General features: G+C 41.8%; 1 protein-coding gene across 1 annotated transcript; it reads right to left on the bottom strand.

Annotated features, from left to right (window-relative positions):
* Window positions 1–11,771: 11,771 nt before the first annotated feature.
* Window positions 11,772–13,580, bottom strand: LOC142528355 (uncharacterized). Its single transcript, XM_075633397.1, has 2 exons — window positions 12,839–13,580; window positions 11,772–12,460 (listed from the first exon to the last, which is right to left on the bottom strand). The coding sequence occupies exons 1-2, from the start codon at window positions 13,578–13,580 to the stop codon at window positions 11,772–11,774; spliced, it is 1,431 nt and encodes a 476-aa protein (XP_075489512.1).
* Window positions 13,581–14,395: the final 815 nt, after the last annotated feature.

Genomic DNA, 14,395 nt, shown 5'->3' with positions numbered 1-14,395 from the left:
TCTCCAGATCTTCAAGGCGAATACAACTGCTGCTAGCTCGAGGTCATGAGTCGGATAATTCATCTTATGGACCTTCAGCTGTCTGGACGCATAGGCTATCACTCTATCTTGCTGCATCAGAACCGCGCCCAAACCAAGCTTCGATGCATCCGTGTAAACCACAAACTCTCCATGCCTTAATGGCATAGCTAGCACTGGTGCAGTAGTCAAAGCCTGCTTTAGTCGGTCAAAGCTCTCCTGGCACTCAGATCCCCAAATGAACTTGGCATTCTTCTTCGTCAAAGCGGTCATGGGCACCGCAATAAAAGAGAAGCCCTGGATAAACTTCCTGAAGTAAACTACCAATCCCAAGAATCTACGGATCTCTATCACACTCATAGGAACTGGCCAATCTCTGACTGCCTTTACCTTGCAGGGGTCGACCTCTATACCATCCTAAAATACAATGTGTAACGACCCATTAAGGCCCAGTGGACCGCCCATACAGCCCACTGCCCCGATCGACCCAAGGCTATCCCGATCTTGGGCTCCCTCAAAGGGGTCTTTACCCTCACGGGCTTTCCATAGGCGTCGTACGGGTTACTCATAGGATCTCCCCCTCCCTACCAAGGGGTTTCTTTCGCCTCCCCAGGACTCGATCCCATGACCTATAGGATAAGTACATAGATATCAAGAGTCCTGGTACTACTTATCCTATAGGTCATGGGATCGAGTCCTGGGAGGCGAAAGAAACCCCTTGGTAGGGAGGGAGAGATCCTATGAGTAACCCGTACGACGCCTATGGAAAGCCCGTGAGGGAAAAGGCCCCTTTGAGGGAGCCCAAGATCGGGATAGCCTTGGGTCGATCGGGGCAGTGGGCCGTATTGGCGGTCCACTGGGCCGTATTGGCGGTCCACTGGGCCTGTAATGGGTCGTTACAATAAAAGACGCCTTTTATTGTAACGACCATGGGCTATCCCGATCTTGGGCTCCCTGGGGGTCTTTTCCCGTCTTGGGTTCTCTCTGGGGCCTTTTCCCTCACGGGCTTTCCACATGCGCCATTACTCATAGGATTCTCCACACCAGGATGGTGGAGTGATACCTCCCCAAGTCTCGAACCCATGACCTCCTGGCATAAGTACATAGTTCAAAGAGACCTGGTCACCTTTTATTGTAACGATGCATTACAGGCCCAGTGAACCGCCCATACGGCCCACTGCCCCGATAGACCCAAGGCTATCCCGATCTTGGGCTCCCTCAAAAGGGCCTTTTCCCTCACGGGCTTTCCATAGGCGTCGTACGGGTTACTCATAGGATCTCTCCCTCCCTACCAAGGGGTTTCTTTCGCCTCCCCAAGACTCGATCCCATGACCTATAGGATAAGTACATTGATATAAAGAGTCCTGGTACCAGTTGGGCTACTAGCTCAACTGGTACCAGGACTCTTGATATCTATGTACTTATCCTATAGGTCATGGGATCGAGTCCTGGGGAGGGGAAAGAAACCCCTTGGTAGGTAGGGGGAGATCCTATGAGTAACCCGTACGACGCCTATTGTAACGACCCAAGGCTTCCCTCACGGGCTTTCCATAGGCATCGTTACTCATAAGCTACTCCAGCCCATGCACTGGAGTTTGTACCTCCCCAGGATCGAACCTAAGACCACATGGATATATAGGTACTTAGCACAATCCTGGTACCAATTGAGCTAGTAGCCCAATCGGGATAGCCTTGGGTCCTTACACAATGCCCCAAGAATGCCACCTTGATGTGAATCATCGTACGAACGAAAAGCAAACACGATTAATTGTAATCGCGCCCTCGATTAGATAATGAACAAGGATCGATGTTGTCCCAATCTTTTGAATCAAGTATGGTTTTGTGATATTCACCTCTAAATTATGAAACTTAGCAACAAATATTCACGATAAACAATTGAGAAACAGACGAACCTTCAAAGAACTTGTCCTTGACAATCCGTATGAAATCAATCGACAAACGCCACAAGAACGAATCTTGATAAGTTTGATTTTTGATGAACACAAAGCGAAGCTTTGAAAAAGTTGAGAGAAAATCTCAAAATTTGATAAACTATCAATAATGATCTGAATTGTGCCTGAATTTTCGTCCAAATATGTTTTAGTAATCAAAGGATAACACAAATCTAGTTACCAAACAAATTAAAACACTAAAAAGGAAAATATATTCGCCAAGCCGTCTTAGACACGGACCCCGTGTAGGCCTCCGTGTACGGGTCCGTGTACATTCGGCCAAAAATACTCTCCAGCAAACAAAGAACACGGACCCCGTGTACAGGTCCGTGCTCGGGTCCGTGTAGACTCTGGATTTCTTCATTCTTGTGTGTAATGGACCCGGACCCCGTGTACAGGTCCGTGCTTGGGTCCGTGTAGCCTCGGCCGTTCACAAGTCGCTTGAATAATGTTCCTTTGGCCCTCACACGTACTCTCATGCGTCACGAAGCCTTCCGCACTATGCACCCCACTTGTAAGTCCGTCTCTTTGGCTCATAAGTCCATGCAACGCTTCCCTGAACTTCTTCAATCGTCCCCTCGTAATTGGTCCCTCCGACAACTCTAAAGGGTCCCATGCTTTCCTTGGGGCTTGACCTTCCGTGTTCGCATCATCCTCCTCTTCTTGAAAAGGATTTGTCCTCAAATCTAGTTTGTCACCTACATCAAACAACGACAAGTTACTAACATTAAAAGTAGAACTCACGTTATACTCACCTGGTAGATCGAGTCTGTAGGCGTTGTCATTAATCCTTTCAAGGACTTGAAATGGTCCATCACCCCTAGGTAATAGCTTTGAACGTCTCTTCTCGGGGCACCTTTCCTTCCTCAAGTGTAACCACACCCAATCTCCCTTCTCAAATATCATCTTCTTCTTCCCTTTGTTGGCTTGCTTGGCATATTGCTCATTTCTCTTCTCAATGTTGGCCTTGACCTTTTCATGCAAACTCCTAACAAATTCAGCCTTCTTCTTGCCATCCATGTTTAACCTTTCACTCACAGGTAAAGAAATCAATTCCAACGGAGTCAAAGGATTAAAACCATACACAATTTCAAACGGTGAATAAGTGGTAGTAGAATGCACACAACGATTATAAGCAAACTCAACAAATGGCAAACAATCTTCCTAATTCTTTAAGTTCTTTTTAAGTATTGCACGCAAAAGTGTTCCTAAGATTCTATTAACAACCTCAGTTTGTTCATCCGTTTGAGGATGACAAGTGGTAGAAAACAACAGTTTTGTGCCAAGTTTAGCCCACAACGTTTTCCAAAAGTAACTCAAGAATTTAACATCACGGTCAGAAATGATAGTCCTAGGCATACCATGCAACCTAACGACTTCTCTAAAGAACAATTCCGCAATGTGAGAAGCATCATCAGTTTTGTGACAAGCAATAAAATACGTCATTTTTGAAAATCTATCAACAACAACAAATATTGAATCCCTCCCCTTCTTTGTCCTAGGCAATCCCAAAACAAAGTCCATAGATATGTCAATCCAAGGTTCACTAGGGACAGGAAGTTGTGTATACAATCCATGTGGTTGTGTCCTAGACTTAGCTTGCCTACAAGTTATGCACTTATCACAAACTCGTTCAACATCACGCTTCATATGTGGCCAATAAAAATGTTCATGCAAAGCATTCAAAGTTTTTGCCACACCAAAGTGTCCCATCAAACCACCCCCATGTGCCTCCCTAACAAGTAATTCACGAATTGATGATTTAGGGATGCACAACCTATCTTCTCTAAACAAAAAACCATGATACAAATAAAATTTATCATGTGGACCATGCATACATGTTTCAAATACACTCTTAAAATCTTCATCTAGCACATACAATTCCTTCACAAGCTCAAACTCCAAAATTTTTGACTCCAAGGTAGAGATTAGTACGTACCTCCGTGATAGTGTGTCGGCCACTACATTCTCCTTACCTTGTTTGTACTTGATGATATAGGGGAATGTCTCTATGAACACCATCCACTTGGCACGCCACTTGTTCAGCTTTTGTTGACCCTTAAGGTGCTTTAGAGACTCATGATCCGTATGAATCACAAACTCCTTAGGCCTCAAGTAGTGTTGCCACGTCTCTAGGGTCCTCACGAGTGCGTAGAACTTCTTGTCATACGTGGGATAGTTCAGCGCTGCTCCATTGAGCTTCTCACTAAAGTACGCCACCGGTCGCCCTCCTTGCATCAACACCCCACCAATACCTACACCTGAAGCATCACATTCAATTTCAAACGTATTAGCAAATTCAGGTAAAACATGTCACGCCGCGTGTCCGAAGCGTCTGTGACATCCGGCATTGTTTAACAATTACTTGAAAACAATTAAGCCTCGTATCAAAATGCCAAAAACCAGTCTTTTTCATAAATAAAACATTGTCTTTACATTGACAATAAAAATACATCAGAGTTGCAAATGCGGAAACTGAACAAAAGGAAAATAAAGTCTTGATTTCTTGTATCTTTCTCATCGGCTACCATCCTCAGAAGGCTTCTTTTTCCTCCTCATTCAGATGCTCTTCATTTTAATCTGAAATTTGTAAGGGGTGAGTGTTTTGGGAAACACTCAGCAAGTGGGGGTCGATCGATTTCCAATGATACATATAGAACTTAATCTTTAAAACATTTCTTTAACAAACTTTCAAATCTTATTACTTTTAACTCATCATAACAGAAACGAAACAGTTATGACACAAAGGTTATCAAACGATTCAGAGCAGTTCAGGAACAGATAAGAACAATTCAGAACAAAACAGATCGAAACAGACAGAACACTGTTACTCATCTCATTTCCATGATCAAATTGTCCCCAATATGTTAGTCCTCTAAGGGGTGAGGCTAGAACATGGTTTTATACCCACCAATGGGGGCCAGACAGAAATGGTTTTATACCCACCATTGGGGGCCAGACATAATCACAATTCTCGTCCCATTTCAACTTCGAATCGTAACAGTGCAAAAGAATTCAGAAGTAACAGACAGAACTTTTCAGATTTCAGAGTTTTCATACTGACATAGCGGAATCAAGAAATTCGAAGCACATAAGAGAACATAAGATCGATCGAAATTTTAAAATAAAATATGCTAATTTTTCGAAAATAAGGACACACCAACATGCATGTCACTTTATTTATATCGAGGTTTAAAATACAACAAAAATAAGTAACAAAAGCCCACTTACTTGATTTTTATACAAAGTTCTTTCTTGAAATTTCGGCAGCACTTCGGCGCAAGTCCAACAAATACTGTCTTCAATCAGGGAGCCCTCTGGTACGGTTTAGAAAACTCTGGACTGCACAAAATCTTCCCTTCTTTTTCTTCCTTTACTTCGGCCGAATGGTTTAGGGAAAGGGGGAGAGAGGACCGACATTTTAGAGGTTTGATGGTGTGCCTTCTCTCAACCATTTGAGTAGTATTTATAGGCACAAAAAAAACTCTCCACCTTGCCACCCCCTTGTCCGAATTCTTGGCCATCAAGAAAGCCAATAATGATGTGATTAATTGTAGACCTAAATTCCATGTGTTCTCCAAGTCCAAAACTAGTTATAATGGTGGGTTCAAAATTTCATGCATCCTTAAATGTCACCTTGGTTTTCTAAAGGGTCATTTCTTGCATCATCAATATGTCTTAGTCCTTTAGCTCTCTTTTTGGCCTTTTTATGACAAGCATGGTTGAGCTTCTTTGAGCAGGAAGATTGAGCTCATGAGCTAGGGGTTTTCTGCCCAAGAATGAATGAACTTCCTTGAGCTGAGGGTTTTAGCTTATGAGCTAAGGGTTTCCTCTTCCGAGTGACGTACCCTCAATTCTCAAGGTTTAGCATTGCCTCGGCTTCTTTTTGAGCTACTTCCCGAGCTTTTTGAGGTGCTTTGCTTCGAAAGATCCGGGTTCTCACATTTCACCCTCCTTATTGGAAGTTTCGTCCTCGAAACTTGAGTTAGCTAAATCTTTAAAGAGGTGATGGTGCCGAGTGCGCATACGTTCTTCGAATTCCCAAGTTGCTTCTCGTTCCATATGATTTGACCATTGTATCTTGACATATGGAATTGTTTAGCGTCTCAGCACTTGGTATTTGGTGTCCACTATTCGAATAGGGACTTTTTTTCTTCGTTTAGTAGCGATGCAACTTTAAAATTCTGAATTGGATCTTAGACATAATTCCTTAGCTGTGAGACGTGGAAGACGTTGTCAATCCTTGACATGCCTGGTGGTAAAGCCAGCCGATAAGCTAGGTTTCCCACTTTTCCCAGTATTTTGAAGGATCGACATACCTTGGAGTTAGCTTTCTTGATTTGATGAATCGAACCACTCTTTTCATAGGGAAACGTTATTGTAAGCTTTCTCCCCGATTTCAAACTCCAACGATTTTCACTTTAAATCAGTCCAGCTCTTTTGTCGATCATGAGCTGCCTTGCGTTTTTCCTTGATAATAGCTACTTTATCAACAATTCAAGTACCATGATAGCTTTCTCTCTGATTTCAATACTTCCATGATAATTATTGTTATCGGCAAATTCAATCAAGGGGGGTGTTTATTTAATTCCTCCGAGGTCCATGGAACACGCCCTAAAATATCTTTAATAGTTCGATCCACCGTCTTTGCGTCATGTTTAATTCCTTTTGTGTGAACAGTATTTGAGGCTTTGATGATCGATAAATTTCACACATTTGCCACCAAAGAAATTGATTCTCTGGATCTTTGGATCAAATATAATTGTGGCTAATTCACTATCATGTGTTGGATAATTTTGCTCTCTGTTGAGGGTTTTCACTACCGCAAGTGTACGGTGTCAAGTTTTAGTACTGGTTAGAGTACAGATATCGATCCCACGAGGAGTGTGTATAAAAAATGTATATCAGTGCTCGTAATTAAAATAGTCTCAACTTTATTTAGAAGAATCAAATAAAAGGTTGGGTTGTTTGAACGAATTAATTGAAAACAATGAATTAATTAAATCACCGAATTGAGAAATAATAATGAGAGAAAATATCTAGAGAAATGATTTCACACTTAGATTATTTTATTCCCTCTTTCCCAAGTGACGAATAACTGTATCTATCAACTTCGATTCAATTATTCCTAATTAGAATCTAAGTTTCATAGATAAATGCTAACAATGTTCTTACTAAGCCTCGCAAAAGTTATACGCCTTCCGAACGCTATAAACATTTAACGATGTGTTCTAATGATCTATAATCCTAGTCCCTCTCCCGAGTTATAGAATTAATCAAACAACAAACAATTTATGGCCAGTAAATTGCAGTGCAATAAACACAGAGAAACACAAGTAAACATGAAATGGAATTCAATCTTATAAAATAACCACGTCAAATCATCGTGTCCACTAAGCTACATCATTCTCTAGAATGAGAAATTAGTTCATCACGAAATCAAAATAAAAACGACGCATGTTAAAAGTTTTAGACATTGACATATGAGAAAATAGAAACGCAAAAGACAGATAACAAATCGAAGTGTCGTCTCTGTCCCCAGATTCGTCGCTCTTCGTCTTTGTAATCGATCTTCGCGTGTCCTGTCTTCGTCTCGCCTTCGCTCCAAGTCTTCTCCCTGTATTTTCGTCCAAAACGGAGTGTCTTCTCTCGTTTCTTTCTTCCCCAAGACGGACTTCTTTTCTGACCTAGGATGCGGCTTTATATAGATTTTCTGGACGCTCGGTGCCGCGCGCAAGCTTCTGGTCGGTGGCTCTTTTCTGCGTGCGCGCGGGTGCGCGTGATATGGCGCGGTCGCGCGTACCTCTCGGCTTTTCTATTTCTTCTGTGCGCGCGCGGTTGCACGTGAAGTGGCGCGACCGCGCGCGTACTTCTGTCCACTACCTGCTCTCAACTATTCTTTATGGTGCACGGCTCTGTTTTCTTGCATCTACTTGGCTTCGTTTCCACTATTTTCTCCACTCCTGGAATGACAACAAAAACAAACCAAAACGCATAATTCTGTTCGAAACAAGCATAATTCAAAATGGATTTAAATGTAAAGTAAGTGCAAATCTTGCACTTATCAAACCCCCCAAACTTGAACTTTTGCTAGTCCCGAGCACAATAGGATAAAACTAATAATTAAGGAAAAGATTTACGCAACTACTAACGTCATGGATATGCGAAAGGTGATATTGACCTCCGACTCATCTAATTTCATGTAATTCACGATTTCCCAAGAGTCACATGTGTGTGTGATATGTCAATAATCGTTTACCCCATCGAGTGCTCAAATAGAGTCATAGTGCCCATTCGCCTTACAAAATCAAGAAATCCTCAGTTTAGTTCAACTCACACTTCATCAAAATACAAATTCACATTCATAGATCACATAGGACTTTATTGGTGATTAATTGGCTCGATGAATATTCAACAAAAATGTACCAAAGATGAAATCACACCATGAGATGCTTGCATGCAAGTGATTAAAGTCTATACTTGATGACTATGTTTTTCAGGTATCCATAGGCTTGACTTGAACAACTTTTCTCCACTAGTATATTGGATAAATGTGACAAGGTTAATAGGTCTTGTAAGCTTGTAACGTTAGGCCACGGCTCATGGCTATAATAAAAGGTATGGAAATCAAAATTTGAGAGAAATATTTGAACTTCATCAACTTCACTCATTTTCATTTTCTTTTCAACCACCACCCACTTTATTGTTTTCTTTTCATTCATATCTTTCATTTCCCAAATGCTTTCTTTCTCACCACTTTTGATTCATTCTTTTCATTGTTTTTCTTCTTTTTGAACTCCTTTTTGCACACTTTAACTATTTCTTTTTTTTTTCTTTTTTTTTTCAAGGAGCATTTGAATCACTACAACACCAATGAATTTATTTCTCTCAAAAATCAGGTAGGAAAATAAGTGTATAAGCTTCATTTGGTAGTTGCTGTGGGATATAGAATAGATACAAGTGGGGGCTAATTGTATTTCATTGACACACACCACTTGATTTTTCAGTAGGCTCAAAATGGGACACTAGGGATATTTCATGTTCATTTGGTAGGCTCGAAGGCTCAACGGTTTCAAAGATCGCCTAAATCATTCCTATGTCACATATTATCCGTATTTCGCCTCGAAAAGTGCTCAAACAAGTTCTAGATTACCGTCAATCCATTAATCATCTCATACCAACTAATCAAATGCATTTTTCAATCAAAATGATATATGAAATAGGTGCACGAAGAAAAAGTAAGCATTTCAATTAACTTGAAGTTCAAAGGGCTACAATTGACAGTAAACAAAGAATATAGGCCCAAAGATATTGTCCAAAAAAATTGCCTAGATCATTTCTATGTTTTCAAAAGTTTCAATCAATGTCATCCAAGAATTACCAAGAATCAGATCTCCCTCATCTATTTAGCATCACAGGCATGCAACTTGTCTCTAAGCAACGATAGTATCAACAAACACGACAGTGCAAAATATTTGTGACTCCTAAGTTATCATGAACACATATAAACTTCAGGACCACAATTCAATTTTCATCATCGGCCACACATTTTTCTTATCCATGACTCTACCTAACAAATCTAGCATGCAATAAAAAAATCAAACTAACTACTGAGCAATAATAAAAAAAACAAAACAAGAAACTTCTACCTCCCCCCAAACTTAAAACATGCATTGTCCTCAATGAATAGAAATGAAGAACATGACAACGCATACCTCGCTCCCGAGTGTCAGAACTCGGGGCTCGAATCATCATTTCCAGTATCTTCGGCATCCTCGTCCATGTGCTGCGGCGGTGGAAGATCTGGTGGTGGGTACTGTGGTGGCCATGCTGGATGTGGTGGAAAGGGAACATCCCCGGGTCCAGCAGGTGGAAAACGCTGGGCGATCACCGATGTGAAGTCCATCATGAAAGACATGAAGGTATTAGTAGTTTGTCGGTGTTCGGCCAGCTCTCGGCGCTAAGCTCGCGACTCTTGTTCCATTCGGAACATCCCGTCTCGCAGACTAGATCGAGGAATTGATGGTGGTGGCGGTGGATGGCGTTGTCTGGCCCTTTGGTTGTAATCTGCCCTAGCCTCTTGTTGTTCTATTTCTCGTCCTCCTCGCAGGCGGTAAGCTTTATAAACTGTGATTGGGGCTTTGGCTTTCAAAACATGTTCATCGGAGCCCCATTGCACACCGGCATAAAGACATAGGGCAGTAATAGTATGTGCACAAGGGAGACTGACGGTCATGAGTCCAATGCCAGCACGCATGATAAAACTGTGAATGAGCTTCCCAAGATCGACGGTTCTCCCAGTCATTATGGCGTAGATCAACGCCACTTTATCCTTTGTAATCTCTGTCTGATGTGATGATGGCATGATCCGGGAGAGAATAAAAGAAGCCCAACTGCGTGGATCACGGAGTAAGTCAGATTTCTTCAGAGTGACTGGGGAGCCCTGATTCAAGCGCCATTCTGCACCCTCGATGCATAAGGTCCTGATAATCTCATCGTAGTTCACATTCCCAGTAATCAACTAAGTGTACCCGTCGTTGTCAAAATCCGGCAGATTGTAGATTGCATTAATGGTGGCCGAATCAAAATAGACGAGTTGTCCGCGCACCAAAACTCCGTAGTCGTCGTGTTTGATTCTCAGATTCGCATAAAATTCCCGGACTACGGATATCACAGCGTCTGGCGGAGACTGTGCTATATCTACCCATCCCCTTCGCACAACTTCCTCAATTATATCACATTCAAGGTTGCTCATATCTAGCCCTCTTTCCTTAATAATAGATCGAGATATAGTGCTCTCATATACTTGAAAGGCTTCCTAGTTCCAAAATTTGTGAGCATCGTAGGAACGAGACGAGGAAGCCCCATCCTTTGATCTTTTTCTCGGCGGCATATTTTCAATTTGTGTCCACACCAATAATCAACAAATATAGAGCACAATGGCACCAACAATTGCTTGATTTTTTTGCAAATTATCCCAGACAATAATAATGTAGAAGAAACGTTAACCTTAAAGACAATAGCTTGAGATGACACCCGGCGGCAGGGGAAGGTGGCGGCGAGGGGCGGCGACGGCGGCGGCATGCCCGAGCGGATGCGGCAGTTGCTGCTGTTGGTTGTGGGATAGATGAGTTATGTGTTTGTGAGAGGAGGAGGTGGATTGAAGGGGTTTTGGGAGAAATTTAGGCAAGGTTAGGTGTTGGATTTGGGGAGGAGAAGAATTTTGAGAGGAAAGTTTATGGAGGAGGCGGCTGCTGTTGTTGTGGGAGAGAATTTTGGAGTAGGGTTTGAAAATAATGGGTGAGGAGATGAGGAAGATCTGTTTTTTTAAAAAAAAAACTGGATCTACGAGGCGCGCGGTCGCGCGTGATGTGGGCGGCCGCGCGCGCTCCTCGGGTGTCCTTCGATAATGAGATGCGCGCGGTTGCGCGAGAATTCGCGCTGGGGCGCGCGGGTTTCTGTTCTTTACAGTTTTGTTGAGGGCGCACGGTAGCGCGAGATGTTGCGCTGCCGCGCGCATGCTTCTGGTCTTGCCCACTGGTCCTGGGCGCGCTGCTGCGCTCGAATTCACGCGGTGGCGCGCATGCGTCTGTCCGATTTTTCGCCCCTTTTTTTTTTTAAAATAACCTACAAAAATAAAATGATTCAAATTAATACTTGAAATAAAAAAAATCAGGATTAATAAATGAAAAATTGAAATAAATTAATAAAAACAAAATGAATGCAAAAAATAAATAAATAAATGTGGGTTGCCTCCCACACAGCGCTTGGTTTAACGTCATCAGCCCGACTTTCTCCTGTTCATGGTGGGTCGTATGATTTCTTGGATACCCTTATTTCCACCAGCTGACTTTCCACTTCCATGGTCATCTTTCCTCGTTTCACGTCAATCATAGCTCCAACAGCAGCCAATAATGGTCGTCCTAGAATGACGTGAACGTCTTGACTATTCTCCATATCGAGTACCAAGAATTCTGCTAGAACTTTCAATTTGTCAATCTTCAGTTCAACATCATCCACAATACCCAATGGCACCTTCAGCGATTTATCTGCCAGCTGCACGCTTAATTCGGTGGATCTCATCTTGATCAATCCAAGTTTCTCGTAGAGAGATCTTGGCATTATATTTATACTTGCCCCTGAGTCACAGATAGCTTTTTCTACTAAATGACCCCCTATTTCACATGGTACAATAAATTCACCGGGATCTAGCAACTTCTGAGGAACATTCCTTCGTGTTCCTTTGGTAAATTCACCCTCCACCTGATCTGCAAACTCAATATTAGTGTTTAGGTTCTTGAGATCTTCAAGACCTTTTTTCTTTTGAAATTCATCTTGTAATTGTAGAAATCTTTGGGGGTAGAGAAGTAAAGAAATATCAATGCATTGATTTAAACCGTACCTCTCAGATTTCTTACCTCGGGCTCCTTTGGTTGGACTTAGCTTTTCATCCCGAACATGTGTAAGTTCAACCTCCTTCTCTTCTCTGCCTACCACACAAGTGTCTTCATGATGTATAAAAATGGCATTCACCTCTCTCAGATTTGGGTCGGCAGTCTTTTGAACTGCGCCTGACGGTTGAGACGTGAGTTGCTTCGTTATTTGCCCAACTTGCGACTCCAGGATTTTCAAAGTAGCACCAATACTTGCCATATGTGTCTCAAGGTTGTCAAGTCTAGACTCAGTTCTAGACATCCTCTTACCAGATTCAACAACAAATGTCCCAACTAAATCCTCAAATGAAGGCCTTCCCTCCCCCTTTGATGTATTGAACCCCGGTGGAGGATTCAACACATTTTTATTATTTGCATAAGAAAAGTTTTCATGATTTCTTAATCCTGGATGATAAGTATTAGGGGGAGGGTTACCTCGATATCCTCCGAATCCTCCAAAATTTCTGTTGTTGACGTACTGGGCTTCTTCAGTAATAGATTGTTCTTCAGCAACAGTCGATGGACTCTCAGTTTCTGATATGCTCACTTTTTTCATAGCTGCGAGTTGTGTGGTCAGTGCGGACACCTGTGCAGTGAGTGATGTGATAGGGTCCACAGCATACACTCCGGCTGTCCTTTTTACTCCTGCTCTTTCAGAAGGCCACTGGTAGCTATTTATCGTCATCTGTTCAAGCAAGTCATAAGCTTGCTCGGCAGATTTAGCAAAGATCGTGCCACCAGCTGCAGCATCCACTGTTCCTCTTGTTTGCCCATTTAGACCGTTGTAGAATAATTCAATTTGCACCCAGTCTTCAAAGCCATGGTTCGGGCACTTTCTCAACAACTCCTTGTATCTTTCCCATGCCTCGTACAATTGCTCAAAATCTGTCTGCCTGAACGTGCTAATCTCAATTTTCAACTGTGCAGACTTTGCAGGGGGAAAGTATTTTGCCAGAAATTTTGTCGCCAGCTCCTGCCATGTCGTGATACTTCCCAAGGGAAGCGATTGGAGCCATCCTCTAGCTTGATCCCTGAGACAAAACGGAAACAAACGCAGTCTAATAATATCATCAGGAACATTATTAATCTTTATTGTATCTGTTATCTCCAAGAAGGTCCTTAAATGAACATGAGGATCAGACGTGGCGGTTCCAGCAAATTGTTTCTGTTGAACCATGTTTATCAGCGCAGGCTTCAGCTCGAAGCGTTGATGGTTCCTCTTGCAATACCAGAGTAATGATTGTTGATCACTGGTCGGAAGTGATCTCTTATAGGAATCGCCTCTGGCTGGACATGTCTGTCATTCTCTCTGTTCTCAGCCATTGATTGGATCTCTTCTCTTCTTGCTTTTCTTAATCTTCTCGCAGTTCTTTCGATCTCCGGATCAAAAATAAGCAAATCAGAGTTTTGCGATCTTAGCATACACTGTCAAGCAGAAAAAATGGGAAACTCAATCAATATAAAATAAAATAAAAAATAAAAGCTCTAAATTAAAATCTAGACTAATTGGTAACAATACTGATATAAATTCAAATTAGACACTCCCCGGCAACGGCGCCAAAAACTTGTTGAGGGTTTTCACTACCGCAAGTGTACGGTGTCAATTTTTAGTACTGGTTAGAGTACAGATATCGATCCCACGAGGAGTGTGTATAAAAAATGTATATCAGTGCTCGTAATTAAAATAGTCTCAACTTTATTTAGAAGAATCAAATAAAAGGTTGGGTTGTTTGAACGAATTAATTAAAAACAATGAATTAATTAAATCACCGAATTGAGAAATAATAATGAGAGAAAATATCTAGAGAAATGATTTCACAAAGTTTCCACGATAAATATTCACAGTTGAATTTATATTCCTGAATTCCAATTATTTAATGGCCAAGAACACTTAGATTATTTTATTCCCCCTTTCCCAAGTGACGAATAACTGTATCTATCAACTTCGATTCAATTATTCCTAATTAGAATCTAAGTTTCATAGATAAATGC

Source organism: Primulina tabacum, chromosome 16 (assembly GCF_025594145.1).
Source record: "Primulina tabacum isolate GXHZ01 chromosome 16, ASM2559414v2, whole genome shotgun sequence".
Classification (NCBI taxonomy): domain Eukaryota; kingdom Viridiplantae; phylum Streptophyta; class Magnoliopsida; order Lamiales; family Gesneriaceae; genus Primulina; species Primulina tabacum.
The sequence above is the reverse complement of the archived record's forward strand: the minus strand, read 5'-3'. Positions and strand labels throughout refer to the sequence as shown.